This window comes from Aptenodytes patagonicus, chromosome 9 (assembly GCF_965638725.1).
Source record: "Aptenodytes patagonicus chromosome 9, bAptPat1.pri.cur, whole genome shotgun sequence".
Lineage (NCBI taxonomy): Eukaryota > Metazoa > Chordata > Aves > Sphenisciformes > Spheniscidae > Aptenodytes > Aptenodytes patagonicus.
In genome coordinates this window covers 21,166,891-21,186,713 of record NC_134957.1, presented here as the reverse complement: position 1 = coordinate 21,186,713, position 19,823 = coordinate 21,166,891, and the positions used below count along the sequence as shown (strand labels likewise).

Sequence of the window (19,823 nt, the reverse complement as noted above, 5' to 3'; positions counted from 1 at the left end):
GTAGCCTTCCTTGCTGTCCCTCACCCTGAGGAAGACCAAGCCCCAGGTCTGGGGACTCGTCCTGTCCCTGGCTGCACAACAGCAGTGTCTCAGGAGTCCTGTTTTAGGTTTTACAGTGTAATTCAGACCCGCTCTCCAGCCCTCGGCCTCAGGCAGAGTGCTATTTATATTGTTTACTTAAAATGCTATTTATTTTAGTGAAGCCCAGTTTTTGTCCTCACTGCTGTGTTCCCATTCCCTTTCCCTCCTCCTTCCACCAGGATGAGCTCTGTGAGTACCTGTGACTCTCCCCCCGCCCCCGTTAGGCTTAGGCTGACACTTACTCATCTCCTTTGGCACACCAGACCAGTCACCTCTGTGGGGAATAATGGACTGACCTTCCTCAGCACAGCGCACAGCAGTGCTGTCGGGGCTAGAAGAGCTCCACTCCACCCATGTTTTTGCTGTTTGTCTCAACTAAATCCTCACTGTTTCAAATTCTCACTCTAGGATGGCTGCAGGGTAGATAGACAGCCTGACTCCTGCAGCATCATCACCTGCTGGTTGGGGCGCAGACGATGGTCCCAGATGTTAATGGTGAGCAGCCAGAGCCGTAGCTTCCAGCCAGCATTTGTGAGAGTTGTGTTATCATCTCCTGCAACTTCTGAGGAAAACAACCGACTGACTGCTAGGTCAGTACTGCTCGTACCGGCTATGCGTTATGAAGGCTGAAGGTCTTTCCTGCTCCGATGGAGTCAGCATTAAGCCTGGCGTGGCCTGGCAGGTGCTGTGCTAGGAGCCACACAGCACGTACCTTTGCATTTCTCCTCCTGCCCGTCCCAGGACCACCACGCTCGCGATGGCTTGGACGTGGGAAACGCTGTGCTGGGAAAAAAGGTCCAGCAGCTGAGTTGGGTCTTCAGCTGGTGTGAGCTGCTCCCACAGGAGCGTGACCTCTGCAGGCAAGCAGGGCCAGATCCCTTCTCCTTTCGGGGGGAACCCTGTGACGGTAGGTGTCAGGTGCTGCGCGGAGGTCGGTGCCCATGTGCTCACGCACGGTGGGTAGGCAATGCCTCCTCGCCCCGGCTGGTGCAGAGCTTGCAGCCGGCCGTGCGAGGCCTCGTAGGGAACACACCGAACCAAAGCCTCGTGCAAAGGACAGGCGGCTGCGGAGCTAATTCTGCGCCGCGCGGCTGGGCCTTCTGGCCACGTGTGACTGCCTGCCTGTCAATCCGCTCCGCCGCCGCGCTGTAAATGCAGGCGTTTCCTCATTTCAGGCTCGTTACGTTGAGGGCCTCCAGCCCGCTCCGGCTGCCGCCCCCGAGCTGCGGGAGGCGCGGGGCGGCGGGGCCGGGGCTGCGCCAGGCCGCCGCCGCTGGGGGGCGCGCGCGGCCCGCTCCCGGCGCCGCCGCCGGCCCTCGCAGGAGGTGGGGCGGCCGCCATCTTCCCCGTGTGGCCCGGCGCGGCGGGAAGGGGCGGCGGCCGGCGCGGCGGCTGTGAGGGGGTGAGTGGCAGGAAGGCGGCGGGAGAGGGCTGTGCCGTTACAGCGGGGCTCGGGGGAGAGGGGAGCCCGCTCTGTAACGGTGAGACTCTCTTCTCTCCAGCCCCCGCCGTGTATTTTATATACGTGTGTATGTAACACATCTACAGACACACACCTCACCACCCCCCCCGTTGGGGTGGTCTCTGACTCTTCTCCTGTGACAACGTCTACATGTATAGTATAGATAGAGTGTGTTATATTTATAGAAGGGTCTCTGTGTATGTAAAATACATAAAAATAGGCAGTATATAATATAGATGGCTAGAGAGAGGGAACATTATTTAAGGGTCTTTGTGTGTGTGTGTATACACATATACATGTATGTATTCTATAATACATAGACTCGCAGAATACCAGGTTGGAAGGGGCCTCAAGGATCATCTGGTCCAACCTTTTTTAGCAAAAGCACGGTCTAGACAAGATGGCCCAGCACCCTGTCCAGCCAGATCTTAAAAGTGTCCAACGTTGGGGAATCCACCACTTCCCCGGGGAGATTATTCCAATGGCTGATTGTTCTCACTGTGAAAAATTTTCCTCTTGTGTCCACTCGGAATCTCCCCAGGAGTAACTTGTACCCATTACCCCCCGTCTTTTCCATGTGACTCCTTGTAAAAAGGGAGTCTCCATCTTCTTCGTAGTCACCCTGTAAATAGTTGAATATGGTGATGAGGTCTCCCCTAAGCCTTTTCTCAAGGCTGAGCAAACCCAGTTCTCTCAGCCTTTCCTCATATGGCCGGCTTCCCAGTCCTTTGATCATCTTCGTGGCCCTTCTCTGGACCCTCTCCAGCCTGTCCACATCTTTTTTTGCATAGCGGGGACCAAAACTGAATACAGTATTCCAGGTGTGGCCTGACAAGCGCTGAGTAGAGCGGGATAATGACTTCTCTCTGCTGGTGATGCCCTTGTTGATGCAACCCAGCACCCTGTTGGCTTTCTTTGCCGCAGTAGCACACTGTTCATTCATATTGAGCTGCTTGTCCACCAGGACCCCCAGGTCCCTTTCCACAGAGCTGCTCCCCAGCCGGGTAGATCCCAGCCTGTGCTGCACTCCTGCATTATGTTTTCCCAGGTGCAAGGCCTTACACTTGTCCTTGTTGAACTTCATAAGGTTCTAGTTGGCCCACTCTTCCATCCTATCCAGGTCTTCCTGCAGGGTGGCTCTCCCTTAAGTGTCTACTTCCCCATTCAGTTTGGCATCATCAGCAAACTTCATCCGTGTACACTTGATCCCATCATCCAGCTCACTTACGAAGATACTAAACAGCGTTGGACCCAATATCGATCCCTGGGGGGCCCCACTTGTGACAGATTGCCAGTTTGAAAAGGGACTATTTACCACCACCCTCTGGGTGCGGCCTGCCAGCCAGTTCCCCACCCACCGCACGGCCCACTTGTCTAGACCGTAACATCAGTTTCTCTAGGAGGAGGCTGTGGGAAACCGTATCAAAAGCCTTGGAGAAATCCAGGTAGACAATGTCCACCACTCGCCCCACATCAACCGAGCAGGTTACTTCGTCGTAGAAGGTGATCAGGTTTGTCAAGCACAATTTGCCCTTGGTGAATCTGTGCTGGCTTTTCCCAGTCACCTGCTCCATTTGACTTGTGATAGTCCCCAGGAGGATTCGTTCCGTAACTTTCCCAGGGACTGAAGTAAGTCTGATGGGCCTATCATTTCCTGGATCCTTCTCTGAGCCCTTCTTGTAGATGGGGGGTGACATTAGCCTTCTTCCAGTCTTCTGGGATGTCCCCCGATCTCCACGACCACTCGAAGATTATGGAGAGCGACGGCTCTCTTAACACCCTCGGGTGGATATTGTCAGGGCAACAATATAGCTAGAGTGTATGTTATACAGTTATATAAGGGTCTCTTTATATAAGGGTCTCTCTCTCTCTCTCTCTCTCTTTTATATGTCTTTGTATATACATATATATATATATATATATATAAAAAATGCATGGCTAATGAGAAAGTGTAATGCAGTTATGTAAGTTGCTCACACGCTCTTTCCTATATATATAAAAATATATATAACGTACATACAGAGCTATATCTACATATATAGAGACATATTAAAAATATATGGTTGGATAGAGATTGTTTTATAAGGGTCTTTGTATATATATACACATAGTAGAGAGTTACGTATTTGTATGAGGGGCTGTCTATCTGTGTATATATATCTCTATATATTAAAATATTTTCATATACATATCTAAACCTATTTATGTATAAAATGGAGACAGTTACATAGTTATAGAAGGGTGTCTCTTTCTCCCCCTCCCCTATGTATATAGGGGCTGTGTATATGTGTGTGTGTATATAGAAATATTTTTATATATTAAAATATTTTTATTTTTAATATATATTTTGGTTTTTATATATATGGCTAGAGAGAGTTATATGAAGGGCTCTGTGTGTGCATGCATGTGTGTGCGCACACACACACACACCCCCATACACACACACACACACACAAAAAATAGTATATTATTTATAGAACTATACATTATACTATACACTATGTAATATATATATATATAGTGTGCAACGTTTATAGAAGGGCCTCTGTGTATATAAAAATATATACTATATAATATGTAGATGGCTAAGAAGGGAGCGTTACATAAGGGGCTATGGCTTGAGAGAGTTATATGGGGGGTTGTGCATGTGCACGGGTGCACGCAGGTGTGTGCGCGCGTACACACACACACACACACACACACACACGTAAAATATATAAACTATGTAATCAGTAATATATATAGCCAGGGAGAGAGTGTGTTATATATAGCTAGTTATGTCTCTGTCTTTAGTGGGCATGTATATTCATATACATACTAGAATGTATATGGCTAGTGAGAGATGCAGTGTCCCGTGGTTATAGCAGGGTCTCTCTCTCTCTCTCTCTCTCTCTCTCTCTCTCTCTCTCTCTCTCATATATACCCACCCACCCCACACCCACAACCCCCCCATATAACATGTACACACATATATAGGTGGAGACCTTTCTATAACTATAGCACACTCTGGCTACCAGCTTACGTTGAGTGTGTGTGTGTGCTCGTGCATGTGTGCTTGCACACACCCCCCCCCCCCCCCCCCAGCTATATACAGTATAGAGTACATGTATGTCTACAGCACTGTAACACACTTGCTATCTATAAATATACAGTATATTTTGTGTGTGTGTGTATATATATATATTTTATACATTTGCATACCCCCATATAACACTCCCTCGCTTTCTTTAGCAATCTTTATATATTATATACATAACTGCTTTTATATATGTATAACATGTAGTGTGTTATGTAGCTATATAAGTGCCTCTGTGTATATAAATATACGTATAATACATAAAATATGTCAATGCAGAGAATTACATGAGTCTCTGTATATATTCTATATATAAAAATATACTATGTATACACAGAGCACATAACTATGTAACACTGTCTATATACTATATCGTATATTTTATTAATATGTAGGTAGGTGCATATATTAATAGATCTATGTATAGCTATACATATATGTATAGCTATACATATGTGTATATACGCATATAGAAATACATAGCTATATTATACATACTTATAAAATTATGGTATATACTATATCATACACATAGCAAGAGAGTGTTATATAGTTCTAAGGGTATCACTGTATTTGTATATGTATAAAATGCATATATAAATAGATCACTAGGGAGGGAGTATAGGGGGGTCTCGTGTGTGTGTGTGTGTGTGTGTGTGTATGTCTATTTATAAAATTATATATATGTTATACTATAGCTAGGTAGACCGTGAGACTTTTGTTCAGTTATATAAAGGTCTCACTGTATGTGTATGTCATATATAGATGTATAGGGCTAGAGTGAGCTATATAGTCACATAAGGCGCTTTCTCTGTAAATACATAGACATATGTAATATATGTATATATGTTGTATAGGTAAAGGGCTAGCGTGTTAGTTACATAAGGGTCTCTCTGTGAGACCCTTTTATAACCATGTGACATGCTTTCTCTCACGGTCTACTTTTATTAGTATTAGCTTTAGAGTAGTGTAAGACCTATTGCATACACATGCACGGTATAGCTACCAGTACGTAATTATCACGCTCTTGCCATTTAAAATAAATGTATTTTTTAATATATGGGTGTATGTGCGTATACGTATTTTTATGCAGTTATAAAATACGTACATTGTATACTATAGTATATATAGGTAACTAGAGAGTTTATTTGTTTTGCTCTCTGTGTACATATGTATATGTACTATAGAGAGCTACTGTTACATAGCTAAGGGGCTGTCTGCGTGTGTGTCTGTACACACACACATTTAAAAATACACATATAGAAATTGCTAGTTACATAACGGCCTGAGGGGGAAGCAGACGTACATATATACGTGAGTAGCAGACATGAAGCTAGCTAGGGAGACTGGGGGTTCTACAGTTACATAAGGAGCCTTCCCATCTGCACATGCGTGTGCACACGTCTGTTTTATGTGTCTCTTCTGTGGCCAAGGTGCAGCCCTTGGCTGGCACGTGGCCCATGCCCCCTTGGCAGGATTTCCCCTCAGGTGGGACTGGTGAGCCCCCCGCATTTAGCGAACGCAGCTGTCCCGCCTTTCCCACCTCTGCTCAGGTTACCCGCATCCTCCCAGCAGCGCAGGAGGAACAGCTGAGTGGGAGCCAGAGGTGCTGGAGGCGAGGGAGCGCAGCTGAGCAGGGAGGGCAGCCTGTGCCGGACCCTGCACCAGTGAGAGCCGCTGGGGCTGGGCTGGAGGGGGCAGTTGCGGGGGGCCGGGAGGTAGGGCAGCCTCAGCAGAGCTCAGGACTGGTGGTAGCGAGTAGCTGGACTCACACTGGGACACTGAACCATGTGTGAATCGGAGACAGGACCTGGCACAGAGGCCAGGCTGCGATACGACAGAGTGGGGGGGGCATACATTCACCTCCACAGGGAGCTGGAGCCCCCACTCCCCCCCCTTCCTCCACTGTTAGCACACACAAGTGAAACCCTCAGAGATGGAGCATTACTAGATAGGACCATGGCTATGGAGACAGCACAGCAGGCAATGGTGGGCTCTCAGTACATACAGTGGAGTCCAGGTTGCCCACATACCCCTAACTCCGGCATCACTTATGTTTTGAGCAGGTGGCCAGGTGATTTTATCACAGCTTTGTGTGAGCAGCAGTACAACAGCTGAAGTGACTCGTGTTCAAGAAGCAGTTTTAAAGATCTCTGGGCAGGAAGCATGGCGAATCACCGTCTGTGTAACTCCCCGTATTCATCAGGAGGGGGTGATGTTTTTTTATAAATACAGAACAATGGAGACACAACACATCACTGAAAAAAATCACAGCACTGTGGATTTTTGCAAACTGGGGAGCAGTAGGAAGGGCGCCTGTCTGCTTTCACGGACACAAGATAGTGGCAGAGGGTAAAATGGGCTCGTGGCAGGTTAAGTCCTGTTTCATGACATACGCTAATGGCACACGCAGCCATACAGATGAAGTCTTTCTGCCTCTGCAGATGATAGAGGCTGGTGTATCTTCAGCCAGCCCTGACACTATTTTGTCAAACAGCACCAGCAAATCCTATAGGAAAAACTGCAGTCACACAATCCATTGGTATTTATAACTTTTATTTGCAATACTTTAGGTCCAAGTTTCAAACTGCAATATTTTTACACTCAAGACACAGTCATGCACAATCCATATTTCAATTTTCTATTGCTTCAACCACAATTTAAAATAACTTAATATTGGAAACAAAACCCAAAATCTTAAAAAAAAGGATGCTGAGGTCAGTAAGATGGATCCATGCCATCAGCACATTTACAAAGTAAATAACTTAGTAATCTTTTTAAAAAGATCAGTTACCTCTTAATCCAAAGTTACAGAAGATTTTTCACTACACATTTGTTTTTTGTTTTTATCTTTTTCTTTTTTCTATTTTTTCTTTTTTTCTTTTTTTAAACAGATAACACGTCCTAAAAAAGGAATGTACAGCAAAATGAGATACATTTCTGATAAACAATGAAAATGTAGGCTCCTCCTCTGTTTACTGTTGTCTGGATACCCTGAAGAAAAAAAAAAAAAAATCTAGCAGACACCAGCATAGGTGTAAACTGGTTGCTTCGGACTAAACTGGAGTTCAGCATTGGTTACATCCTGATCCAGTCAAGAGTTGCAGAATTCTTTTGCAGATCTTCCCGAACCGTATGTCTGTACGCACAGCATCTGCAGTGCAGACGCAGCACCAGTGCACCAGAATAACTCCCAGTTATTCCCCCCACTGAATTTGGGCTCTGCCCAAGAGGGAGATGTTCTCTTCACTGGAGGCTACAGTGTGCGTGCAGCCCTTTGATACCGGCAGCTTATGAGAGTCACACCTGAAGAGCTGAGAGGCTTTTCTTCCCCTGTTGCTGTGCTACAGACTGATTTAGCAGCATTGCTTAACACTAATATGAACAGTGTGACAAAAAGCAATTGCCTTTGTGCACCTTAAGCTCAAAGGTTAAAAATCTCAGCAGACGTGGATGTATGAGACTTGCATGCTTCATGTTTGCTACGCTGACCCACTTCTGACCTGGATAGCTTTGCATGATGGAGAACAAGAACAACGGGCAGCTCCCTTTCACCCACTCAGCCGAGGGACACCTCCGGCCCCTGGTACCCAGGGCACTATCAGCACCCACTTATTGAACAACCAGTTCTGCTGTCATTGAAGCCAACAACCAAATTCTCACTGACATCAGTGGGAGTAGCAGCAGCGCCTGCACCTGATCCCTAAGTCTATGGCTGGGCTGCACAAATGACACACACAACATGCGGCAGCAAGAGGACCTGACTTTAAAAACAACAACCTGCCACTATTCCCTTATGTTTGCAATAGTGTCACACCAGCCTGAGGCATCTGGGAGCCCTCAATGCAAGCACGGACTTCAGATGACAGGCCCTGGGCTCTTGGAGGTTATGCACAAAATGGAGGTGACAACTCCCTCTCCAGACCAAGCTTACTGTAAAAGGCTGCTGTAAACAGGCAGTTCAAACGGCAGAGAAACGAGGATCTCAAGCACTTTATCGGAGCCAGTTACACAGTCTGGGTTAGCAGCCACCGAGCACAGGAAGAACAGAGGGCACAGAAAGAGGGACAAAATCAGTCAAGCATAGAGATTGGAAAGAGCAAGACCTGTGAGAGGTAACACGCTGCTTAATTTCTCTCTTTAGGAGAACTCTTCTCTGTTTCAAGCCCCTGAAAGGAGTGGAGGACAGAGAGGAGGTGACACACAAACAATATTCATGTTCTCAGTTCATACGCTTCCTCCCTCAGTGTTATAGAAGAAATTTGATTAACTGTATTCTTCTCTCTGAATAGTCTCATTTAGCATTAGCAGCTTAGCACTAGTAGCTAAAGTAGTTGAAGCCTTAGGCCGCAAGAGTTGACCGAGAGTAAACTTTTTGATAAAACTAATGCTGCTAATGCAGAACTAGCTGAATCCGGCAGATAGAATCATAGAATCGTTTAGGTTGGAAAAGACCTTTAAGATTATCAAGTCCAACCGTTAACCTAGCACTGCCAAGTCCACCCCTAAACCATGTCCCTAAGCACCACATCTACACGTCTTTTAAATACCTCCAGGGATGGGGACTCCACTACTTCCCTGGGCAGCCTGCTCCAATGTTTAACCACTCTTTCAGTAAAGAAATTTTTCCTCATGTCCAATCTAAACCTCCCCTGGCGCAACTTGAGGCCATTTCCTCTTGTCCTATCGCTTGTTACTTGGGAGAAGAGACCCACACCCACCTCACTACAACCTCCTTTCAGGGAGTTGTAGAGAGCGATGAGGTCTCCCCTCAGCCTCCTTTTCTCCAGGCTAAACAACCCCAGTTCCCTCAGCCGCTCCTCATCAGACTTGTTCTCCAGACCCCTCACCAGCCTCGTTGCCCTTCTCTGGACACGCTCCAGCACCTCAATGTCCTTCTTGTAGTGAGGGGCCCAAAACTGAACACAGTGTTTGAGGTGCGGCCTCACCAGTGCCGAGGACAGGGGCATGATCACTTCCCTACTCCTGCTGGCCACACTCTTTCTGATACAGGCCAGGATGCTCTTGGCCTTCTTGGCCACCTGGGCACACTGCCGGCTCATGTTCAGCCGGCTGTCGACCAACACCCCCAGGTCCTTTCCCACAAGATACAAGTGGAATGAAGAAGATAAGGACCAAGGAGACAATTCCAAGAGCATGAAGTAACTTCAGAAGGTGGCCAGCCCAGTGACAGTGAAAACCAGTAAGAAATCAAGAGACTACAGACCAGAATTAAGTGATTCGACTCGGGGTTGGACTTGGGGATCAGGTGATGCGTGGTACAGGTATAATTGAGAGGCATGAATTGGGTATGTGTCCCCCTCTGGAGGCACCCAGCTCAAGCTGTCACCTGAGAACTAATAACAGAGGAATTGGAAACCTTCACTCGGACCTTACATTAATCAGCGGGATCCTAGGGTCGGACCCCGTTACAGTGGCTGGCATGCGTAAACCCATAACATCAGAGAGTTGTGATTCAAAGGTGTGTGCGCACATGCCCAGCGGCTCTTCTGACTTGCATCATGACTGCCAACTCAAGCCATTGTGCCCAACCGCAGTCCTTTTGGCTTTGTACGTAAGCTGGGCAAGGCAAATGTTACTAGCAAGCCTCGCAGAAGCTGAGCGTGATCCCCAAGCAGCTGTGAACATGGTGCCACTCAATTAGAGCAGGAGGCACCTGACACACAGATGCTGAAGCTGATGTGCAGTCTGCTGGGAAACTGTCCAGTGCAAAGCCACTGTGCTCACAGGTTATTAAAACAATTAGCAATTTTCCGTATTATCAACTTTAATGATATTGCCCCCAGTTTCCTCAGTCAGGGTCAGATTCTAGCAGAACGCAAGTGCTTGCTTGGGAGAAGTGCTAGGCAGCAAGAACAAAGTTTGCAGGCTCATACCCACATGGCAGTCCAAAGGGCACCCAAAGGGCACCCATGAAGAGCATGTAAGCATCCCTCCTTCTCTTTCCTGTAATACCATTTTTTCTTTTGAGATGGCTCTTGTCACCAAAGGTGCACGCAACCATTAGTAGGCTCAGGCCAGTGATGGTTTATATGCATGATGCACGCCTAGGATTACGGCAATCAGCTCTAAACCGCATCCAAAGAGAGGATGTATAAGCAAGATTCTGCAAGCTTCAGCCAGAAAAAAGAAATTACCCCGTCAGCTCAAGGACAGACACAAGCAATGAGAAGTTTTAAAGACCCCTGAATTGCAAATCACACTCAAAGAAACTTCGGATGGTTTCTGTTGAAACACAAAGGTTTTCTTTTGCCTGCTTCCTGAAAACCGGGGGCTAAAATTGAAGATATTTACCTGGTCAGGGGAGAGGAGGGGAAAAAACAAAAAAAAAAAAAAAAAAAAAAAGAGAAAAGTTGAACACTTGTATTTATGGGTCTTCATCAGCTTGCCCCATCACCCATCACTAAGTTGCTGCATGTCTGCACATGAATGAACAAGAGCCCACCGGGAAGGTGTGTGGACCTCTATCTAACCACTAACTTGATCACGTTTAGCAAGGCGAAGCTGGCATTAGTGTGCATGCCCTGGATGTCAAGCAAAGGAACACTGGCTCCTGTCTTTAACGGTAGGTGTTACAGAGCGCTCTCTGACTGTTCACTGGACTTGCTCACGACTGGACTAAGAAATACATGTATTTACACGCTCAGTGTGAGGAATATTCAGTAGCCACACCAACGACTATATACTGGAAATAAGTGCCATACAGACAATAGGCTATGGTGACATTTCCTACAACTAGGGGACAGGAGACAAGTACTTACTTCCCTTCTTGTGGTGACCGGAATGTGCTTCGTTTTCAGTGGCAGGACATGGGGGGGAGACTGACCGAAAGACCTGCCAAGGTGCAGCCATTGGCCTCAGAGAAACTCAGCACAAACAGCTAAAAAAAAATACTTGAGTTCATTTGTGTGTAGCGCGAGTCGGCCAACCAGTAGCCAAAGATGGAGAATAAACACACACGTATTTACAAAAGCGCTGGACACAAGAAGTGGGAATGCAACCCCGGCCCGAGTTTGTGATCAAACCCCAAGAGCGCTGTAAGATCCACCCCCGTGCAGGCTCCCAGGAGCACATGCAGGAGCTGTATGGAATTTCACATAGGTATGGTTATTTTTTTCCTTTTTTTCTTTTTTCTTAAATAAATAAACTTTTCTGTGCTTCTCAAACTTCCCTGACTTTACTGCTGTCATGCTTCTGTCCCAAAACACATTAAAACCACAGCGAGCTATCGGGTCATTTTCACACATCTTCATTGCAGGGATGGGAATCACAGTCAAGCTCTGGATAGGGTTTTTTACCGTTTAACAAATTTAAAAATGAAGACAATGAACCAATCTTTTAAAACCTTGGAATGAAAGTGTTTGAAACCTATTTACCTATGCATTTTGCAACAGAAACAGCCTATTTCTAATACTTCCAAAAATATATATAACTAATTGCTTAATCTGAGGATAGCAGTCAGAAAACCCGAGATGGTTCCAGAGATTTTACAGTATTCATCTCTCTCCTTTCTGCAAGATCAATGCTCTTGTCAGTCCTAACATACTACGTGAGCCTGTAAATAATGTACAAGACTTGCCCCTCTCAGGACTGTTTTCTGGGGGTTTTTTTGTTGGTTTTTTTTTTTTAAATATATTAATATGCCTCTTCCACATTTCCTACCAGAGTTGGGAGGATATAAATGCAGCTGCCATCTTTCAGTATCTAGTGACCGAGAATTTAGTGCCAGAGCCTGTCTCAAGCACAGAGCCACAGAGATGCTAGAGGTGCTTTCCCTGCATGTGAAGCAGTCTCGGCTGGGCAATTACAGTCCATCTTGAAAACAGCCACTGGCAGAGATTATTTCTGTTGAATCCTGTCTGCCTCCCAGGAATTTTTTTTTAGAAGAAAAATCTCTAGATTTGCCGATGCAAAGAAAAATAAATATAGCATTTAATAAAATAAAAAGTAAGGCCTCTTATTACAGCAGTTGTCTTTAAAAAGCCAGTGCCAACAATATTCTGTATGCTGAGGCATACACTGATTAAAAAAAAAAAAAAAAAAAAATGATGCTACCATTTGATTTTCCTATTTTTCATATCCCTTATCTTCCGGGAAGTTGTGGTGGTGGGTTCTTTTTTGAAGTAGAGATGCTGAAATACTTATAGGTAAAGAAAATAAATAGGAAAAAACCCAATCAAATAGCGTAGTCTGTCAACATAAGTATTTATATTGTATGTCCAGCAAACACGTGCCATAAAAAAGTGCTTTCCTTTTAAAGGACGGCTGTCTGTTCCTTTGTGGGTAGGAAAAAATAAAAGCTATACTGGAAACAGAAACTGTCACTTGTTTCTTCACTTCTTACATGGAATACAAACATGTTTCATTCAGATGAATGCTTTACAAATTGAGGGCAGCCCATCTCGAGCCCGAATTATTCTCTTTCTCAAGAAAGTCTCTCCCCCAGATATACAGCTTGAGCTGACAGAGAAAAATGGGACCTCACAAAAGAAACAGAATCTTTTGTTATTTGGGCATCTGAAAATCAGACCTGTTGCGCTCCCCAGGAAATCAGGAAAGGTTAATTCATACTCAGCTGCGGTAACTCAATGAGCACTGCCTCCGTCTGTTGCCTCAGCCAAAGACACTGGGAAGGACAGAGCGAGCGAGGGTAGGTTAGTTGCCAGTACTAGTCACAGTTGCAACACAACGACTGTAACTAAGTAAGAAGCCAAAGCCAAAACAAGCTAATGGCCTAATTCAAGAACAGCTCAAGCGTCCTTCATTCCTACCGGCAAAACATGAAGGTGGTTAGTACCTTAAAGGCTACTTAGCCCTTTGCAGGACCAGGCCTAAACATGAAGATCTACAGCAGAAAGGTGTTTTACTCTTCTTTTTTTTTTTTTTGCACTCACTGGGGGGGGCGTTGCTTCAATTGCTGTTTTGAAGGTCTTTGACTAGTTGTACTACTAAATACAGCAACAAATACTCCATGCAAATGCTTTCTCTGAGTGAAGCCACATTGCGTCTTTCTTTCAGAAATGAATAAATAAAACACAAATTGCATACTTAAACTGTTCTGCTCCCTTACAAATCAGTTGACTAGTCAAGCACAAGCCCCAGTCACATCCAGGATTCCCTCTCTCCCAGCAACTCAGAGCTGCATTCAGCAGTGCTTGCTGTATGCAGAACAGCAGAAAGCAGGCTGGCTTGACGCCTCTCAGTATTTCTGCAATCCACTCTCCCCTTCACACGTTTGCTCTCGCTCAGCGCAGAACTCCAGGTTTTAACGCGCTTTCTTCCAGAGCTGTCTGCTGCACTGGCTCATGCATATCTAAACTGCGCAAGTCGTCACTCACTCCTGTCGGCCTCAGTTTCCATGGCAGAACTCGCGTGCCCAAAAGGACACTCACCCGCACACGAGCCTGCGGAGCAGCCCGGCTCCCTCCCCCTCTGCCGAGAGTGGCGCAGACGCTACTAACCTTTCCCAGGAGCTGTAAGACGACCAGGAGAGTAGGCATCCTCAGAAGTGACACCACCACTCAGCTCTGTTTTGCCCTTCTCTACTCCTGCACAGACTCAAGATGGCTAATCCCACCAGTCTGCACATTCCACAGCATGGCTACGATTCACCTCGGGAGCAGCCCACTGCCACTTTGACTCTGATATGGGTTGATCAGGCCGGTCCCAGGAAGAGGCAAGCACCCAGCGCCGGTCCTCTGCCGCTTGCCACTACAAGCGCCTTCTTCCAGCCCGGGTCTGCGGATGCTGAGGCTGTCTGTGCTCTGCAAGGGGTCTGCTGGGGCTCAGCACCAGGCGAGGCTGGGCCTGCTCTCACCTCACGTATCTCTTACAGTTTTGCATCAGACGAGCCCTTTCTGAGCATACTGTCTGATCTTTCTGCTTTTTCATTTTAGTAAGACTCTCATCCAGGCAAACAGATTACAATTAGTTATACAAATCAAATTGTCAAGAACCAAAACACTATATATTCACAGTTGAAAGCCTGTATCTCAACAGGATGTTTTGTCCGCCCCACTCTTGATTCCTTTTTGCTTGTAAATGCAATTTCACTTTCTTCCTCATCTAGAGGTACACATGACTGGGCAAATACCAGCAAGTGGGCTGTATTCAAAAGGCAGTGCAGTCTGGAGTTTACGAACGAGGGAGACCTTTCTCCAATTCCAAACCATACCAAAAAAACCATAAAAGGGACTTTCCGTCTTTAAGAAACAACTGACAATTTAAAAGTGAATGTACAGCTTATTCACAGGGTGAGAAGGAAGGGAATCTTCCAACTGAATTTGCTTTACCTTGGAAATGGCTGAGGCAGCAAAGCATTTTCGGTCATTACCTCTCTGTCTTAAGCCCTGTTTCATCTTAAAAATAAATTAAGGAGCCAGAAAGCAGGAAGAAGACAAATGACAATTTTTTACTCCTTGAGGGACTGGGTTGGTCTCCCTCCTACCACCATGACTGTGACTGTTGGTTTGTTCATCCATCCATCTGTCCTGCAGCACAAGAGTTGAGGTTTTATAGAGTTTTTGTTCTCAGTTCTGCTCTGAGCTGGCATGGGAGAAAGCCGGCCTGAAGCGCTAGCGGCTGCTGTTCTTAATCGCTTCCTTTGCTGCAATGATCAGAGGAGTCAGGCTGGAGAGAGGCTTGGCTAATTTTAAAAATGGATGCTGCCCAAAGGAAAAAAAAATAATGAACCATTACTTCCCAAACTCAGTTACTCACAGGCTCAAGCAGCGTTCCTCTGGTTAGCAGGAATACGCAGAAATAGGACTGAGGGGACCACCTGCACCTGCGTCACGTCCAGTACCTTCCTATCGCAGGCAAACATGGCCCGTAATCCTATTAATCCATTTATCAAGGTGTCTTCAGCTTGCTGGGATTTTTGCCCCGCCAGCGCTCTGGGAACGCTGCTTGCTGTCCCAGGGCCTTGTTCCTTTCAGGAAACTCGAAATACTTACTTAGGTTCCTGTTTTCTAAAGACACGGGCTATTTTAGTTGTCAAAAAATATGAGGGGCATAAGCCATTCCTCAGGGAACTCCCAATACCTCTAGGAAATGTTTATCCCAGTAGTATTTAGGCCCATGTGTTCTTCTGAAGGCCACTGAGGTACAGGTTTTCAGCACCAAGACAAGAGCAGGGAGACAAGTGACAGAGCGCTGATGGACTCAGCTCTGGGTTGCAGCGGGAGCAGTGTCTACCATCCCATCCCCTGCCCCTCCAGTGCTGGCTGGCACCTTCAAAGCAGGGACAGCCAAGTGGCACATGCTGCAACTCCCTATCTGCCACAAAACCTGGCAGTAAACCTGTAGCTGTTCTTATCTACTCGACCGTGCCAGGCAGCAAATGGAGCTGTGAGAAGTCCCGCTCAGTCGTCCCTGTTTCGGTGGCAGAAACCTCTAAAAGTGGGGCTCAGTGGCAGAAACCTCTAAGAGTGGGGAAGGATGGACAAGCCGGGGCCCCTCTGATGCTCACAGTGAGCACCTCACAGCCCCTTCCTTCCCACAGCCGAATCTCTGACCGCTGGGCTGTGACTGATTTCATTGGGTTCCTCCCCAGTCATATCTCTGTGTCATTCCACTTCAGTTATTTTGCCACCGTCTAAAACTGAATATACTACCAAAATACAAAATAGGGCCACGAAAATGATCAGGGGGATGGAACACCTCTCCTATGAGGAAAGGCTGAGAGAGTTGGGGTTGTTCAGCCTGGAGAGGAGAAGGCTTCGGGGAGACCTTATTGCAGCCTATCAGTACTTGAAGGGGGCTTATAAGAAAGATGGGGACAGACTTTTTAGCAGGGCCTGTTGCGACAGGACAAGGGGGAATGGCTTTAAACTAAAGGGGGGTAGATTTAGACTAGATAGAAGGAAGAAATGTTTTAGGCTGAGGGTGGTGAAGCACTGGCACAGGTTGCCCGAAGAGGTGGTGGATGCCCCATCCCTGGAAACATTCCAGGTCAGGCTGGACGGGGCTCTGAGCAACCTGATCTAGTTGAAGATGTCCCTGCCCACGGCAGGGGGGTTGGACTAGATGACCTTTAGAGGTCCCTTCCAACCCAAACCATTCTATGATTCTACTTATTTTTCATTTGAAAAGCACCAAGACTGGAGACTGATATGAGGGGGTTCCATCTGATGCCTTCGAGTTTAGCTGATGAGAAAACCGTTACATAGTACGGCTGTTTCACTTGCAGCCGCTTCACATTTTACCTGCAAAAGTTCCTTGGCAGACCCTCGCCTGTCCACGTCCATCTCCAGGCAGCAGTTCAAAAAGTCGCGAAACACAGCGGACAGTCGCTCAGGGTTCTGCAGCTCTGGTGTCCCGTTCGTAGCTATCAGATACAGCGCCTAGAGAAAAAGGAAACATGAGACTCCACCTGTTTCTTTTATATCCATAACTGCTCATATAGACCCCATTTTTTAATGTCTAGTCTCCAGTGGCAGTTTCTTCCCTGGCAGAGGGTTAGAGATGATTTTTCTGTACCAACAAAAAAAACCCTCTGATGCAGCCACAGCTATTCCAACATCAAAATGATCTTGCCTTGACAGCTGATTTCATTGGCTGACCTAGTTAGTATGAACTACATCAGGAAAAGCACGTTTTGCTTTTCCAAGTATTGACAGTAGCTTTACAGGCTATTTTAAAGAGTGAATTTGGTCTATCTATATTATTTCAAAGGATTGTTACATAAAATGCATCTCTGCAGTGCTGACTGGTCCCTAAAGTACAGCTTCCATAAAACAAAGGTAGTCAAGTTTTTTTGCTCTGTTCTTGATAAAAATGGCAACCGGATGAAAAAAAGTAAATCCATCAGCTTATTCCTTCGATAAAGAAACAGAAACATTTGGAACCTCATTTTCAACACAGACACGTAAGTTGCATGCACGAATGTATTACGAAGAAAATGCGTAATTGGGCAGACAGGAGCCACCTGCAACTGTCTTTCAGCAGTCTCCAAATTCCAGATCACCTTCACTTATGTGGTAGAAGAAAAACTTTTAATAGTCTAATCAGAAAAATGAGTAGTTCCATCCCTGTGGTAACCCTGTGCTAATTTTGATACTCAAGTAAATACATTAATGATGCCCCTTATCCCAGAAATTGCCAGGGAAGAAATGGGAGGTTTTGGTGACATGGAGAAAGTGGCTTGGACTATGAAAGAAATATGTTCACTAAGTATTTCAGCAAAAATGGACAAGAAGCAGAGTAGACTGTGTTGCCTTTAAACGATAACGTTCGTGTCTCAAGCAAGCTTCCCAGTGAGAAGAACTGGGGGGTAGTTCATCTCTCAAAACCACTGTTTTAGAAAAGTTTATTTGTTTTTTTGGTTTGGGTTTTTTTTTTTAGGAAAGATAACATTACATCTATTACACTTGTTTCATGTTTTCAGGGTCATCTTCACAGACAGAAGAGCTGGAACAACTTAAAACCCAAAGCAAAGCGTTAGCTGAGAATTGGGAGTATTCGTCTGTGTTAAGGGTTGAGTCCTCTGTGAATTCCCTTCCATGATGTGCATCAACGCCCAGCTGCTCAGCTGAATGCAGTCATTCTGTGCACACAGGCCTATCCAAACACTTGAAAATTCCAGCCTTTCTCCTCCTCAGTAGCATCTAGCCTAAGCTAAGCTTAAGTTTCTTAAGCAAAGCCAAGGACGCTCACTTCCACGCAGCTGACAGTGTTCATGCAGCTTAGCAAGTCTTCCTGATATTCCTCAGGCCAAGGAATTATAACGTAGTTTTGCAAAACACAGGGTGAGCATTATCCAGTGTGGTTCACTTGTAACCAAGGTCTAACATGCTGAGACGCTAGAGAGATGCGTTCGTTCTGCTTTTGCAAGATGTTATTTAGAAACCCAAGACAAACATTTTGAAATATTCAAACTTAAACTTGCAGAATATGTCTAAAATATACAGTAATAATAATAGAAATAGGCCTAGGAGTCTTCCATAAAAATGTCTGCCATGATAATAACAGCTACTGGCATTTAAACAGACCGTGACCAAATTGACTTTGTTATTATCCTCTTAAATACAGAGGAAAATTTCTAAGCCTAAAAAGGCAAATGAACTATCCTAGAGTAAAAACAATAAAAGGAAGTTTCTTTACTTTTCCCACAACATAAATGTCACAAAATCAGTCTTATCCTGTCCATCTGCAGCTGACCTCAGCCACCGGACACAGCGGTGAGCTGGAGTGCCTGTCCTCGCTATGTTTAAATTGTGCTACCCGAGGGATGTTAATTCTCCTGCGGTAAAGGAATACAGCACCGATGTCAACCTTGGAAGTTTTATTCCAGCTACATTCACCTGACTGTGAAACAGGAGTGCCAGGACAAATGGAACTCTTAGTTGCTTGTTTCTTCACAGAACGTGAATCATGAGGAAGAGTCATCTTTAGCTAGGAACTGCACCTTTTAAATATTTCTACAACAGAAAAAGGTCTATGGGAAGCTGAAGTACCTTCTTATCATGTATCTTTTGGTTTCGCGTTATACAGCTGGCAAAGAAAAACAAGTACAGTACAAAGGAAATGAGTGTTTGCAGTAGCTGCAAAGGGGCAATAAGCTCATTAAATTTGTTTAATATACCAAGAAACAAGAAAGGATTCGGCATGCAATTATAGCTGCAGTCTGTGCAAACGATATCCTAAAGTTATCCAGGCCACCCAGATACATGACAGAACAGTATACAGATGATTTAGAAGCCTGAAACTGTAGAAGATCCACAGCATTTGGAAAATATGCTACAGTTTTGAAGAAAATTGATGTGCTGTGGTTAATAAATGAAAAAGCAAAGAGAAATGCTTAAGGTTTGGTTTGGTTTTTGTTTTTTTTTTCTTTTTAAATTGAAACTGGGGAGGTCCAACCTGCATTTCAAAGGATATTTATCACACCAATGTTTGTCCCTCAGGCACTAGGCATAATGCCTGATGGAAGGAAATCACAGTGAGAGAAAACAAATACCATCACAGAAACATCCAGGACACTCATGGCTGGAAAACGGTTCATTCCTGTGAGTTCTGCATAGGCTGGAAAGAACCTGAGCAACATGGGATGCTTTTGCTCTACGTGTGGAAAACAACAAATGCATCTACATTAAGACTGCTGTTAACGCTATGATTAATGATCCTTTAATGCCCTTATAATTTATTTATGTATTTAAATTAGTGTCAGTAACTGAAGCTCCT

General features: G+C 45.4%; 1 protein-coding gene across 5 annotated transcripts in view; it reads right to left on the bottom strand.

Moving 5' to 3' along the window:
* Positions 1-7,158: 7,158 nt before the first annotated feature.
* Positions 7,159-19,823, bottom strand: part of PAK3 (p21 (RAC1) activated kinase 3) — a 149,644-nt gene continuing 136,979 nt past the window's right edge. For 4 of the 5 annotated variants that reach the window (XM_076347397.1, XM_076347396.1, XM_076347395.1 and 1 more), the window contains 2 exons: positions 16,847-16,984; positions 11,304-15,304 (listed from right to left, as the gene is read on the bottom strand). In XM_076347397.1, coding sequence (XP_076203512.1) covers positions 15,215-15,304; positions 16,847-16,984 — 228 coding nt within the window. In that variant the 3' untranslated portion in view covers positions 11,304-15,214. Of the gene's footprint in view, positions 7,614-11,303; positions 15,305-16,846; positions 16,985-19,823 lie in introns of those variants that run through there. The other variant, XM_076347398.1, reaches the window with a different exon arrangement.